The 16,430-nt window shown below is 38.1% G+C and overlaps 1 protein-coding gene and 2 long non-coding RNA genes across 36 annotated transcripts in view; all 3 read left to right on the top strand.

Annotated features, from left to right (window-relative positions):
• The window catches only part of LOC127928241 (serine/threonine-protein kinase/endoribonuclease IRE1-like), a 52,867-nt gene extending 52,380 nt beyond the window's left edge, over nt 1-487 (top strand). Inside the window, 1 exon segment of the mRNA XM_052515367.1 lies at nt 301-487. Coding sequence (XP_052371327.1) covers nt 301-483 — 183 coding nt within the window. The 3' untranslated portion in view covers nt 484-487.
• Nucleotides 488-1,494: 1,007 nt separating this feature from the next.
• Nucleotides 1,495-3,740, top strand: LOC127928243 (uncharacterized). 34 transcript variants are annotated; one of them, XR_008131057.1, is made up of 5 exons: nt 1,495-1,540; nt 1,585-1,793; nt 2,108-2,341; nt 2,374-2,476; nt 2,689-2,840. It is a non-coding gene; the product is annotated as an uncharacterized LOC127928243 (long non-coding RNA). The 34 variants fall into 34 exon arrangements; XR_008131061.1 differs by lacking the exon at nt 1,495-1,540 and adding an exon at nt 3,253-3,338 and having other exon boundaries at nt 1,574-1,793; nt 2,689-2,819; XR_008131080.1 differs by lacking the exons at nt 1,495-1,540; nt 2,689-2,840 and adding an exon at nt 3,712-3,740 and having other exon boundaries at nt 1,574-1,793.
• A 545-nt stretch (nt 3,741-4,285) lies between these two features.
• LOC127928246 (uncharacterized) lies at nt 4,286-5,970 on the top strand. Its single transcript, XR_008131089.1, has 2 exons — nt 4,286-4,328; nt 4,402-5,970. It is a non-coding gene; the product is annotated as an uncharacterized LOC127928246 (long non-coding RNA).
• Nucleotides 5,971-16,430: the final 10,460 nt, after the last annotated feature.

Below are 16,430 nucleotides of genomic sequence, written 5' to 3'. Positions count from 1 at the left end.
CTTCCTGTCTCTCTCTCCCTCTCTCTTCCTGTGTCTCTCTCTCTTCCTGTGTCTCTCTCTCTCTTCCTGTCTCTCGCTCTCTCTCTCCCTCTTCATCTCTCTCTCTTCCTGTCTCTCTCTCCCTCTCTCTTCCTGTGTCTCTCTCTCTCTCTTTCTCTCTGTCTCTCTCTCTCTCTCTCTCTCTCTCTCTCTCTCTCTCTCTCTTTCTCTTCCTGTCTCTCCCTGTCTTCATCTCTCTCTCTGTCTTCATCTCTCCCTCTCTCTCCCTCCTGTTCTCTCTGTGTGTTTCCGTGTTTGTAGAAGCACCACTACCACGAGTTGCCAGCGGAGGTCCAGGAGACGTTAGGGGAGGTGCCTGAAGGCTTCGTTAGTTACTTCACCTCCCGGTTCCCGCGGTTACTGCTACACACACACACAGCGCTCAGCAGCTGTTCACACGAGAGACTTTTCCAACCCTACTACCTGCCCCCCACTGTTAAATAACACACACACACAGGATAGGTCGCTGGTTCAAATCCCCCAGCCGACTAAAGTGAAAATCTGCTAATGTGCCCTTGAGCAAGGCACCTAACCACACTGGCTCCTGTAAGTTGCTGTGGATACGAGCGTCTGCTAAATGACTCCAATTTCAAAGTGTAAATTCACTTCCTGTAGTAGAGCCGGAATGACTGCCTCATGAATATTCAGAGACAGACTGGTGAATGACTGCCTCATGAATATTCAGAGACGGACTGTTGAATGACTGCCTCATGAATATTCAGAGACGGACTGGTGAATGACTGCCTCATGAATATTCAGAGACGGACTGGTGAATGACTGCCTCATGAATATTCAGAGACGGACTGGTGAATGACTGACTCATGAATATTCAGAGACGGACTGGTGAATGACTGCCTCATGAATATTCAGAGACGGACTGGTGAATGACTGCCTCATGAATATTCAGAGACGGACTGGTGAATGACTGCCTCATGAATATTCAGAGACGGACTGGTGAATGACTGCCTCATGAATATTCAGAGACGGACTGGTGAATGACTGCCTCATGAATATTCAGAGACGGACTGGTGAATGACTGCCTCATGAATATTCAGAGACGGACTGGTGAATGACTGCCTCATGAATATTCAGAGACGGACTGTTTTTAAGACAATGATGCTGTAAATGTTTTACTGCCTGAATATTCAGAGACGGACTGCTCTGAATGACTGCACTATTTTACTGCTCTGATAGAGATCAGCTCTGATAGGAATACTGCCTTGAATACTGCTCTGAGACGGACTCCAAGACAAAAGGTTTTTAAATGCTGATAAATGTTTTACACTGCTCTGATAGGGTAGTTTAATACACTGCTTTTAGGGTAGTTTAATACACTGCTCTGATAGTGGTAGTCTGTAGGGTAGTTTAATACACTGCTCTGATAGGGTAGTTTAATACACTGCTCTGATAGGGTAGTTTAATACACTGCTCTGATAGGGTTCTAATACACTGCTCTTTATACACTGCTCTGATAGGGTCGTTTAATACACTGCTCTGATAGGTTAGTTTAATACACTGCTCTGATAGGGTACACTGCTCTGATAGGTTAGTTTAATACACTGCTCTGATAGGGTAGTTTAATACACTGCTCTGATAGGGTAGTTTAATACACTGCTCTGATAGGGTAGTTTAATACACTGCTCTGATAGGGTAGTTTAATACACTGCTCTGATAGGGTAGTTTAATACACTGCTCTGATAGGGTAGTTTAATACACTGCTCTGATAGGGTAGTTTAATACACTGCTCTGATAGGGTAGTTTAGCTCTGATAGGGTAGTTTATACACTGCTCTGATAGGGTAGTTTAATACACTGCTCTGATAGGGTTTAGTGATAGGGTTTAATACACTGCTCTGATAGGGTAGTTTAATACACTGCTCTGATAGGGTAGTTTTATACACTGCTCTGATAGGGTAGTTTAATACACTGCTCTGATAGGGTAGTTTACACTGCTCTGACAGTTTTATACACTGCTGATAGGGTAGTTTAATACACTACACTTTTATACACTCTGATAGGGTAGTTTAATACACTGCTCTGATAGGTAGTTTAATACACTGCTCTGATAGGTAGTTTAATACACTGCTCTGATAGGGTAGTTTAATACACTGCTCTGATAGGGTAGTTTTATACACTGCTCTGATAGGGTAGTTTAATACACTGCTCTGATAGGGTAGTTTAATACACTGCTCTGATAGGGTAGTTTAATACACTGCTCTGATAGGGTAGTTTAATACACTGCTCTGATAGGGTAGTTTAATACACTGCTCTGATAGGGTAGTTTAATACACTGCTCTGATAGGGTAGTTTTATACACTGCTGATAGATAGGATAGGTAGTTTAATACACTGCTCTGATAGGGTAGTTTAATACACTGCTCTGATAGGGTAGTTTAATACACTGCTCTGATAGGGTAGTTTAATACACTGCTCTGATAGGTAGTTTTTAGTTTAGGGTAGTTTAATACACTGCTCTGATAGGGTAGTTTTATACACTGCTCTGATAATACACTGCTCTGATAGGGTAGTTTAATACACTGCTCTGATAGGGTAGTTTAATACACTGCTCTGATTTAGGATAGGTAGTTTAATACACTGCTCTGATAGGGTAGTTTAATAGCTTGATAGGGTAGTTTACACTGCTCTGATAGGGTAGTTTAATACACTGCTCTGATAGGGTAGTTTTATACACTGCTCTGATAGGGTAGTTTAATACACTGCTCTGATAGGGTAGTTTAATACACTGCTCTGATAGGGTAGTTTTATACACTGCTCTGATAGGGTAGTTTAATACACTGCTCTGATAGGCAGTTTAATACACTGCTCTGATAGGGTAGTTTAATACACTGCTGCTCTGATAGGGTAGTTTAATACACTGCTCTGATAGGGTAGTTTAATACACTGCTCTGATAGGGTAGTTTAATACACTAGCTCTTTTAATACACTGCTCTGATAGGGTAGTTTAATACACTGCTCTGATAGGGTAGTTTAATACACTGCTCTGATAGGCAGTTTTAATACACTGCTCTGATAGGGTAGTTTAATACACTGCTCTGATAGGGTAGTTTAATACACTGCTCTGATAGGGTAGTTTAATACACTGCTCTGATAGGGTAGTTTAATACACTGCTCTGATAGGGTAGTTTAATACACTGCTCTGATAGGCAGTTTTATACACTGCTCTGATAGGGTAGTTTAATACACTGCTCTGATAGGCAGTTTAATACACTGCTCTGATAGGGTAGTTTTATACACTGCTCTGATAGGGTAGTTTAATACACTGCTCTGATAGGGTAGTTTAATACACTGCTCTGATAGGGTAGTTTTATACACTGCTCTGATAGGGTAGTTTAATACACTGCTCTGATAGGCAGTGATAGGCTGATAGGTAGTAGTTTAATACACTGCTCTGATAGGGTAGTTTAATACACTGCTCTGATAGGGTAGTTTAATACACTGCTCTGATAGGGTAGTTTAATACACTGCTCTGATAGGGTAGTTTTAATACACTGCTCTGTAGGGTAGTTTTAATACACTGCTCTGATAGGCAGTTTAATACACTGCTCTGATAGGGTAGTTTAATACACTGCTCTGATAGGTGTTTAATACACTGCTCTGATAGGGTAGTTTTATACACTGCTCTGATAGGGTAGTTTAATACACTGCTCTGATAGGGTAGTTTTATACACTGCTCTGATAGGGTCACTGCTCTGATGTAGTTAATACACTGCTCTATTCTCTAGGGTAGTTTAATAGTAGGGGTTTAAACACTGCTGAAGGGTATTTATGTACTGCTCTGAAGGGGTTTAATAGGGGTCAAATCTGAAGCCCTATTCTCTGATGTAGTGCACTAATACACTGGATAGGGTATTTAGCAGGGGTCAAATCTGAAGCCCTATTCTCTATGTAGTGCACTAAGGGGATAGTAGGGGTCAAATCTGAAGCCCTATTCTCTATGTAGTGCACTAAGGGGATAGTAGGGGTCAAATCTGAAGCCCTATTCTCTATGTAGTTTAATGCACTAAGGGGAACGAGGGGTCAAATCTGAAGCCCTATTCTCTATGTAGTGCACTAAGGGTAGGGGTCAAATCTAGTATTCTCTATGGGCACTAAGTCAAATCTCTGAAGCCATATTCTCTATGTAGTGATACTAAGGGGAACGAGGGGTCAAATCTGAAGCCCTATTCTCTATGTAGTGCACTAAGGGGTATTAGTATTCTCTATGGGCACTAAGGGGAACGATAGGGGTCAAATCTGAACCCTATTCTCTATGTAGTGCACTAAGGGGAAAGTAGGGGTCAAATCTGAAGCCCTATTCTCTATGTAGTGCACTAAGGGGAAGTAGGGGTCAAATCTGGGATTAGTAGGGGTCAAATCTGAAGCCCTATTCTCTATGTAGTGCACTAAGGGGAACGAGGGGTCAAATCTGAACCCTATTCTCTATGTAGTGCACTAAGGGGATAGTAGGGGTCAAATCTGAACCCTATTCTCTATGTAGTGCACTAAGGGGAACGAGGGGTCAAATCTGAACCCTATTCTCTATGTAGTGCACTAAGGGGATAGTAGGGGTCAAATCTGAAGCCCTATTCTCTATGTAGTGCACTAAGGGGATTAGTAGGGGTCAAATCTGAAGCCCTATTCTCTGTAGTGCACTAAGGGGATAGTAGGGCTCCTCACTATGAAGGGAATAGTGGGGAAAACACCGGTCGGATATTTTGAAGACGAAGCCTTTTTGTTACTGATACGGTTGTGGTTTTATACAGTACCAATGTGAAAGCACATTGACGATCTATATTCCTTTAATTATGAATGACACGATGCTTTATGGATTCATCCCAGACTGCTCTCTGTTTTCTACACAGATGCAGACCTTTGAGGGAAAACTTTTATACTTTGGGTTTTTGGAATAATAAAAAAATAAATAAACATGTTTTGAACATCTTGTGGTGAACTAAACCGACCGGTATTGTGTTCTTTATCAACATGAATGTAGTGAACTAAACCGACCGGTATTGTGTTCTTTATCAACATGAATGTAGTGAACTACACCGACCGGTATTGTGTTCTTTATCAACATGAATGTAGTGAACTACACCGACCGGTATTGTGCTCTTTATCAACATGAATGTAGTGAACTAAACCGACCGGTATTGTGTTCTTTATCAACATGAATGTAGTGAACTAAACCGACCGGTATTGTGTTCTTTATCAACATGAATGTAGTGAACTAAACCGACCGGTATTGTGTTCTTTATCAACATGAATGTGGTGAACTAAACCGACCGGTATTGTGTTCTTAATCAACATGAATGTAGTGAAATAAACCGACCGGTATTGTGTTCTTTATCAACATGAATGTAGTGAACTACACCGACCGGTATTGTGTTCTTTATCAACATGAATGTAGTGAACTAAACCGACCGGTATTGTGTTCTTTATCAACATGAATGTAGTGAACTAAACCGACCGGTATTGTGCTCTTTATCAACATGAATGTGGTGAACTAAACCGACCGGTATTGTGTTCTTTATCAACATGAATGTAGTGAACTAAACCGACCGGTATTGTGTTCTTTATCAACATGAATGTAGTGAACTAAACCGACCGGTATTGTGTTCTTTATCAACATGAATGTAGTGAACTACACCGACCGGTATTGTGTTCTTAATCAACATGAATGTAGTGAACTAAACCGACCGGTATTGTGTTCTTCATCAACATGAATGTAGTGAACTAAACCGACCGGTATTGTGTTCTTAATCAACATGAATGTAGTGAACTAAACCGACCGGTATTGTGTTAATGTTTTTTTGAGAAGACACTGTAGGTTAAACCCTATAAGATAAACCACAGACAATCCCTACTGTGGGATTAATGACACTGTATTGATTGAAAAATAAATCTGTACAATTGAATAAAAAGACTGAAAAACACTTCAGACATGATACAATAACTATCTGAATCTGATGAGAGAGAGACCAGACATGATACAATAACTATCTGAATCTGATGAGACCAGACATGATACAATAACTATCTGAATCTGATGAGAGAGAGACCAGACATGATACAATAACTATCTGAATCTGATGAGAGAGACCAGACATGATACAATAACTATCTGAATCTGATGAGACCAGACATGATACAATAACTATCTGAATCTGATGAGAGAGACCAGACATGATACAATAACTATCTGAATCTGATGAGAGAGACCAGACCTGATACAATAACTATCTGAATCTGATGAGAGAGACCAGACATGATACAATAACTATCTGAATCTGATGAGAGAGACCAGACATGATACAATAACTATCTGAATCTGATGAGAGAGACCAGACATGATACAATAACTATCTGAATCTGATGAGACCAGACATGATACAATAACTATCTGAATCTGATGAGAGAGACCAGACATGATACAATAACTATCTGAATCTGATGAGACCAGACATGATACAATAACTATCTGAATCTGATGAGAGAGAGACCAGACATGATACAATAACTATCTGAATCTGATGAGACCAGACATGATACAATAACTATCTGAATCTGATGAGAGAGACCAGACATGATACAATAACTATCTGAATCTGATGAGAGAGAGACCAGACATGATACAATAACTATCTGAATCTGATGAGAGAGACCAGACATGATACAATAACTATCTGAATCTGATGAGAGAGAGACCAGACATGATACAATAACTATCTGAATCTGATGAGACCAGACATGATACAATAACTATCTGAATCTGATGAGACCAGACATGATACAATAACTATCTGAATCTGATGAGACCAGACATGATACAATAACTATCTGAATCTGATGAGAGAGACCAGACCTGATACAATAACTATCTGAATCTGATGAGACCAGACATGATACAATAACTATCTGAATCTGATGAGAGAGAGCAGACATGATACAATAACTATCTGAATCTGATGAGAGAGACCAGACATGATACAATAACTATCTGAATCTGATGAGAGAGAGACCAGACATGATACAATAACTATCTGAATCTGATGAGACCAGACATGATACAATAACTATCTGAATCTGATGAGACCAGACATGATACAATAACTATCTGAATCTGATGAGACCAGACATGATACAATAACTATCTGAATCTGATGAGAGAGACCAGACCTGATACAATAACTATCTGAATCTGATGAGACCAGACATGATACAATAACTATCTGAATCTGATGAGACCAGACATGATACAATAACTATCTGAATCTGATGAGAGAGACCAGACCTGATACAATAACTATCTGAATCTGATGAGACCAGACATGATACAATAACTATCTGAATCTGATGAGAGAGACCAGACCTGATACAATAACTATCTGAATCTGATGAGAGAGACCAGACATGATACAATAACTATCTGAATCTGATGAGAGAGAGACCAGACATGATACAATAACTATCTGAATCTGATGAGACCAGACATGATACAATAACTATCTGAATCTGATGAGACCAGACATGATACAATAACTATCTGAATCTGATGAGACCAGACATGATACAATAACTATCTGAATCTGATGAGAATCTGAGACCAGACCTGATACAATAACTATCTGAATCTGATGAGACCAGACATGATACAATAACTATCTGAATCTGATGAGACCAGACATGATACAATAACTATCTGAATCTGATGAGAGAGACCAGACATGATACAATAACTATCTGAATCTGATGAGACCAGACATGATACAATAACTATCTGAATCTGATGAGAGAGACCAGACATGATACAATAACTATCTGAATCTGATGAGACCAGACATGATACAATAACTATCTGAATCTGATGAGAGAGACCAGACATGATACAATAACTATCTGAATCTGATGAGACCAGACCTGATACAATAACTATCTGAATCTGATGAGAGAGACCAGACATGATACAATAACTATCTGAATCTGATGAGAGAGACCAGACATGATACAATAACTATCTGAATCTGATGAGAGAGACCAGACCTGATACAATAACTATCTGAATCTGATGAGAGAGAGCAGACATGATACAATAACTATCTGAATCTGATGAGACCAGACCTGATACAATAACTATCTGAATCTGATGAGACCAGACATGATACAATAACTATCTGAATCTGATGAGAGAGAGACCAGACATGATACAATAACTATCTGAATCTGATGAGACCAGACATGATACAATAACTATCTGAATCTGATGAGAGAGACCAGACCTGATACAATAACTATCTGAATCTGATGAGAGAGAGCAGACATGATACAATAACTATCTGAATCTGATGAGACCAGACCTGATACAATAACTATCTGAATCTGATGAGACCAGACATGATACAATAACTATCTGAATCTGATGAGACCAGACATGATACAATAACTATCTGAATCTGATGAGAGAGACCAGACATGATACAATAACTATCTGAATCTGATGAGACCAGACCTGATACAATAACTATCTGAATCTGATGAGAGAGAGCAGACATGATACAATAACTATCTGAATCTGATGAGAGAGACCAGACATGATACAATAACTATCTGAATCTGATGAGAGAGACCAGACATGATACAATAACTATCTGAATCTGATGAGAGAGAGCAGACCTGATACAATAACTATCTGAATCTGATGAGACCAGACCTGATACAATAACTATCTGAATCTGATGAGACCAGACATGATACAATAACTATCTGAATCTGATGAGAGAGAGCAGACATGATACAATAACTATCTGAATCTGATGAGACCAGACATGATACAATAACTATCTGAATCTGATGAGACCAGACATGATACAATAACTATCTGAATCTGATGAGACCAGACATGATACAATAACTATCTGAATCTGATGAGAGAGACCAGACATGATACAATAACTATCTGAATCTGATGAGACCAGACATGATACAATAACTATCTGAATCTGATGAGAGACCAGACATGATACAATAACTATCTGAATCTGATGAGAGAGAGACCAGACATGATACAATAACTATCTGAATCTGATGAGACCAGACATGATACAATAACTATCTGAATCTGATGAGACCAGACCTGATACAATAACTATCTGAATCTGATGAGACCAGACATGATACAATAACTATCTGAATCTGATGAGAGAGACCAGACCTGATACAATAACTATCTGAATCTGATGAGAGAGACCAGACCTGATACAATAACTATCTGAATCTGATGAGACCAGACCTGATACAATAACTATCTGAATCTGATGAGACCAGACCTGATACAATAACTATCTGAATCTGATGAGACCAGACCTGATACAATAACTATCTGAATCTGATGAGACCAGACATGATACAATAACTATCTGAATCTGATGAGACCAGACCTGATACAATAACTATCTGAATCTGATGAGACCAGACATGATACAATAACTATCTGAATCTGACGAGAGAGACCAGACATGATACAATAACTATCTGAATCTGATGAGACCAGACATGATACAATAACTATCTGAATCTGATGAGAGAGACCAGACATGATACAATAACTATCTGAATCTGATGAGAGAGACCAGACATGATACAATAACTATCTGAATCTGATGAGACCAGACATGATACAATAACTATCTGAATCTGATGAGACCAGACCTGATACAATAACTATCTGAATCTGATGAGACCAGACATGATACAATAACTATCTGAATCTGATGAGACCAGACATGATACAATAACTATCTGAATCTGATGAGAGCAGACATGATACAATAACTATCTGAATCTGATGAGAGAGACCAGACATGATACAATAACTATCTGAATCTGATGAGAGAGACCAGACATGATACAATAACTATCTGAATCTGATGAGACCAGACATGATACAATAACTATCTGAATCTGATGAGACCAGACATGATACAATAACTATCTGAATCTGATGAGACCAGACATGATACAATAACTATCTGAATCTGATGAGACCAGACCTGATACAATAACTATCTGAATCTGATGAGACCAGACATGATACAATAACTATCTGAATCTGATGAGAGAGACCAGACATGATACAATAACTATCTGAATCTGATGAGACCAGACATGATACAATAACTATCTGAATCTGATGAGAGAGACCAGACATGATACAATAACTATCTGAATCTGATGAGACCAGACCTGATACAATAACTATCTGAATCTGATGAGACCAGACATGATACAATAACTATCTGAATCTGACGAGAGAGACCAGACATGATACAATAACTATCTGAATCTGATGAGAGAGACCAGACATGATACAATAACTATCTGAATCTGATGAGAGAGACCAGACATGATACAATAACTATCTGAATCTGATGAGAGAGAGACCAGACATGATACAATAACTATCTGAATCTGATGAGAGAGACCAGACCTGACCAGATCATGAATATGAGAGAGATAACAATAACTATCTGAATCTGATGAGAGAGACCAGACCTGATACAATAACTATCTGAATCTGATGAGAGAGACCAGACATGATACAATAACTATCTGAATCTGATGAGAGAGACCAGACCTGATACAATAACTATCTGAATCTGATGAGACCAGACATGATACAATAACTATCTGAATCTGATGAGACCAGACATGATACAATAACTATCTGAATCTGATGAGACCAGACATGATACAATAACTATCTGAATCTGATGAGAGAGAGACCAGACCTGATACAATAACTATCTGAATCTGATGAGAGAGACCAGACATGATACAATAACTATCTGAATCTGATGAGACCAGACATGATACAATAACTATCTGAATCTGATGAGAGAGCAGACCTGATACAATAACTATCTGAATCTGATGAGAGAGACCAGACATGATACAATAACTATCTGAATCTGATGAGAGAGACCAGACCTGATACAATAACTATCTGAATCTGATGAGACCAGACATGATACAATAACTATCTGAATCTGATGAGACCAGACATGATACAATAACTATCTGAATCTAATGAGACCAGACATGATACAATAACTATCTGAATCTGATGAGAGAGACCAGACCTGATACAATAACTATCTGAATCTGATGAGAGAGACCAGACATGATACAATAACTATCTGAATCTGATGAGACCAGACATGATACAATAACTATCTGAATCTGATGAGAGAGAGACCAGACCTGATACAATAACTATCTGAATCTGATGAGAGAGACCAGACATGATACAATAACTATCTGAATCTGATGAGAGAGACCAGACATGATACAATAACTATCTGAATCTAATGAGACCAGACATGATACAATAACTATCTGAATCTGATGAGACCAGACCTGATACAATAACTATCTGAATCTAATGAGACCAGACATGATACAATAACTATCTGAATCTGATGAGAGAGAGACCAGACCTGATACAATAACTATCTGAATCTGATGAGAGAGACCAGACATGATACAATAACTATCTGAATCTGATGAGACCAGACCTGATACAATAACTATCTGAATCTAATGAGACCAGACATGATACAATAACTATCTGAATCTGATGAGAGACCAGACATGATACAATAACTATCTGAATCTGATGAGAGAGACCAGACCTGATACCAATAACTAACTCTGAATCTGATGAGAGAGACCAGACATGATACAATAACTATCTGAATCTGATGAGAGAGAGACCAGACCTGATACAAATATGACCAGACATATCTGAATCTGATGAGAGAGACCAGACATGATACAATAACTATCTGAATCTGATGAGAGAGAGACCAGACCTGATACAATAACTATCTGAATCTGATGAGAGAGACCAGACATGATACAATAACTATCTGAATCTGATGAGAGAGACCAGACATGATACAATAACTATCTGAATCTGATGAGAGACCAGACATGATACAGACCTGATACAATAACGATCTGAATCTGATGAGAGAGACCAGACCTGATACAATAACTATCTGAATCTGATGATACAATAACTATCTGAATCTGAGAGACCAGACCTGATACAATAACTATCTGAATCTGATGAGAGAGACCAGACATGATACAATAACTATCTGAATCTGATGAGACCAGACATGATACAATAACTAATCTGATGAGACCAGACATGATACTAACTATCTGAATGATGAGAGAGACCAGACCTGATACAATAACTATCTGAATCTGATGAGAGAGACCAGACATGATACAATAACTATCTGAATCTGATGAGACCAGACATGATACAATAACTATCTGAATCTGATGAGAGAGACCAGACATGATACAATAACTATCTGAATCTGATGAGACCAGACATGATACAATAACTATCTGAATCTGATGAGACCAGACCAGACCTGATACAATAACTATCTGAATCTGATGAGACCAGACATGATACAATAACAGACTGATGAGACCAGACATGATACAATAACTATCTGAATCTGATGAGACCAGACATGATACAATAACTGAATCTGAGAGACCACTGACATGATACAATAACTATCTGACTGATGATACAGATAACTATCTGAATCTGATGAGACCAGACCTGATACAATAACTATCTGAATCTGATGAGAGAGACCAGACCAGATACAATAACTATCTGAATCTGATACAATAACAATAACTATCTGAATCTGATGAGAGAGACCAGACATGATACAATAACTATCTGAATCTGATGAGAGAGACCAGACCTGATACAATAACTATCTGAATCTGATGAGACCAGACATGATACAATAACTATCTGAATCTGATGAGAGAGACCAGACATGATACAATAACTATCTGAATCTGATGAGACCAGACCTGATACAATAACTATCTGAATCTGATGAGACCAGACATGATACAATAACTATCTGAATCTGATGAGACCAGACATGATACAATAACTATCTGAATCTGATGAGAGAGACCAGACATGATACAATAACTATCTGAATCTGATGAGAGAGACCAGACATGATACAATAACTATCTGAATCTGATGAGACCAGACATGATACAATAACTATCTGAATCTGATGAGAGAGAGACCAGACATGATACAATAACTATCTGAATCTGATGAGACCAGACCTGATACAATAACTATCTGAATCTGATGAGAGAGACCAGACATGATACAATAACTATCTGAATCTGATGAGAGAGACCAGAACTATCTGAATCTGATGAGACAGACATGATACAATAACTATCTGAATCTGATGAGAGAGACCAGACATGATACAATAACTATCTGAATCTGATGAGAGAGACCAGACATGATACAATAACTATCTGAATCTGATGAGAGAGACCAGACATGATACAATAACTATCTGAATCTGATGAGAGACAGACATGATACAATAACTATCTGAATCTGATGAGAGAGACCAGACATGATACAATAACTATCTGAATCTGATGAGAGAGACCAGACATGATACAATAACTATCTGAATCTGATGAGAGAGAGACCAGACCTGATACAATAACTATCTGAATCTGATGAGAGACATGATACAATAACATCTGAATCATGATGATACAATAACTATCTGAATCTGATGAGAGAGAGACCAGACATGATACAATAACTATCTGAATCTGATGAGAGAGACCAGACATGATACAATAACTATCTGAATCTGATGAGAGAGACCAGACATGATACAATAACTATCTGAGATGAGACCAGACATGATACAATAACTATCTGAATCTGATGAGACCAGACATGATACAATAACTATCTGAATCTGATGAGAGAGACCAGACATGATACAATAACTATCTGAATCTGATGAGAGAGACCAGACATGATACAATAACTATCTGAATCTGATGAGAGAGACCAGACATGATACAATAACTATCTGAATCTGATGAGACCAGACATGATACAATAACTATCTGAATCTGATGAGAGAGACCAGACCTGATACAATAACTATCTGAATCTGATGAGAGAGACAGACATGATAACAAATAACTATCTATCTGAATCTGATGAGACCAGACATGATACAATAACTATCTGAATCTGATGAGAGAGACCAGACATGATACAATAACTATCTGAATCTGATGAGAGAGACAGATACAATAACTATCTGAATCTGATGAGACCAGACATGATACAATAACTATCTGAATCTGATGAGACCAGACATGATACAATAACTATCTGAATCTGATGAGAGAGACCAGACATGATACAATAACTATCTGAATCTGATGAGAGAGACCAGACATGATACAATAACTATCTGAATCTGATGAGACCAGACATGATACAATAACTATCTGAATCTGATCTGATACAATAACTATCTGAATCTGATGAGACCAGACCTGATACAATAACTATCTGAATCTGATGAGAGACCAGACATGATACAATAACTATCTGAATCTGATGAGAGAGACCAGAATCTGATGATACAATAACTATCTGAATCTGATGAGAGAGAGACCATACAATAACTATCTGAATCTGATGAGAGAGACTGATACAATAACTATCTGAATCTGATGAGAGAGACCAGACATGATACAATAACTATCTGAATCTGATGAGAGAGACCAGACATGATACAATAACTATCTGAATCTGATGAGAGAGAGACCAGACCTGATACAATAACTATCTGAATCTGATGAGAGAGACCAGACATGATACAATAACTATCTGAATCTGATGAGACCAGACATGATACAATAACTATCTGAATCTGATGAGAGAGACCAGACATGATACAATAACTATCTGAATCTGATGAGAGAGACCAGACATGATACAATAACTATCTGAATCTGATGAGACCAGACCTGATACAATAACTATCTGAATCTGATGAGAGAGACCAGACATGATACAATAACTATCTGAATCTGATGAGAGAGACCAGACATGATACAATAACTATCTGAATCTGATGAGAGAGACCAGACATGATACAATAACTATCTGAATCTGAATCAGACATGATACAATAACTATCTGAATCTGATGAGACCAGACATGATACAATAACTATCTGAATCTGATGAGACCAGACATGATACAATAACTATCTGAATCTGATGAGAGAGACCAGACATGATACAATAACTATCTGAATCTGATGAGAGAGAGAGACATGATACAATAACTATCTGACTGATGATACAATAACTATCTGAATCTGATGAGACCAGACATGATACAATAACTATCTGAATCTGATGAGAGAGACCAGACATGATACAATAACTATCTGAATCTGATGAGAGAGACCAGACATGATACAATAACTATCTGAATCTGATGAGAGAGACCAGACATGATACAATAACTATCTGAATCTGATGAGACCAGACATGATACAATAACTATCTGAATCTGATGAGAGAGACCAGACTGATACAACAATAACTATCTGAATCTGATGAGAGAGACCAGACCTGATACAATAACTATCTGAATCTGATGAGAGAGACCAGACATGATACAATAACTATCTGAATCTGATGAGAGAGAGCAGACATGATACAATAACTATCTGAATCTGATGAGAGAGACCAGACCTGATACAATAACTATCTGAATCTGATGAGAGAGACCAGACATGATACAATAACTATCTGAATCTGATGAGAGAGACCAGACATGATACAATAACTATCTGAATCTGACGAGACCAGACATGATACAATAACTATCTGAATCTGATGAGAGAGAGACCAGACATGATACAATAACTATCCAGACATGATACAATAACTATCTGAATCTGATGAGAGAGAGACAGACATGATACAATAACTATCTGAATCTGATGAGAGAGACCAGACCTGATACAATAACTATCTGAATCTGATGAGACCAGACATGATACAATAACTATCTGAATCTGATGAGAGAGACCAGACATGATACAATAACTATCTGAATCTGATGAGAGAGACCAGACACAATAACTATCTGAATCTGATGAGAGAGACCAGACATGATACAATAACTATCTGAATCTGATGAGACCAGACATGATACAATAACTATCTGAATCTGATGAGACCAGACATGATACAATAACTATCTGAATCTGATGAGACCAGACATGATACAATAACTATCTGAATCTGATGAGACCAGACATGATACAATAACTATCTGAATCTGATGAGAGAGACCAGACATGATACAATAACTATCTGAATCTGATGAGAGAGAGCAGACCTGATACAATAACTATCTGAATCTGATGAGACCAGACATGATACAATAACTATCTGAATCTGATGAGAGAGACCAGAC

Source organism: Oncorhynchus keta, unplaced genomic scaffold (genome assembly GCF_023373465.1).
Source record: "Oncorhynchus keta strain PuntledgeMale-10-30-2019 unplaced genomic scaffold, Oket_V2 Un_scaffold_24390_pilon_pilon, whole genome shotgun sequence".
Classification (NCBI taxonomy): Eukaryota; Metazoa; Chordata; class Actinopteri; order Salmoniformes; family Salmonidae; genus Oncorhynchus; species Oncorhynchus keta.
Note: the sequence above shows the minus strand (reverse complement) of the source record. Positions and strands in the feature narration are given on the sequence as shown.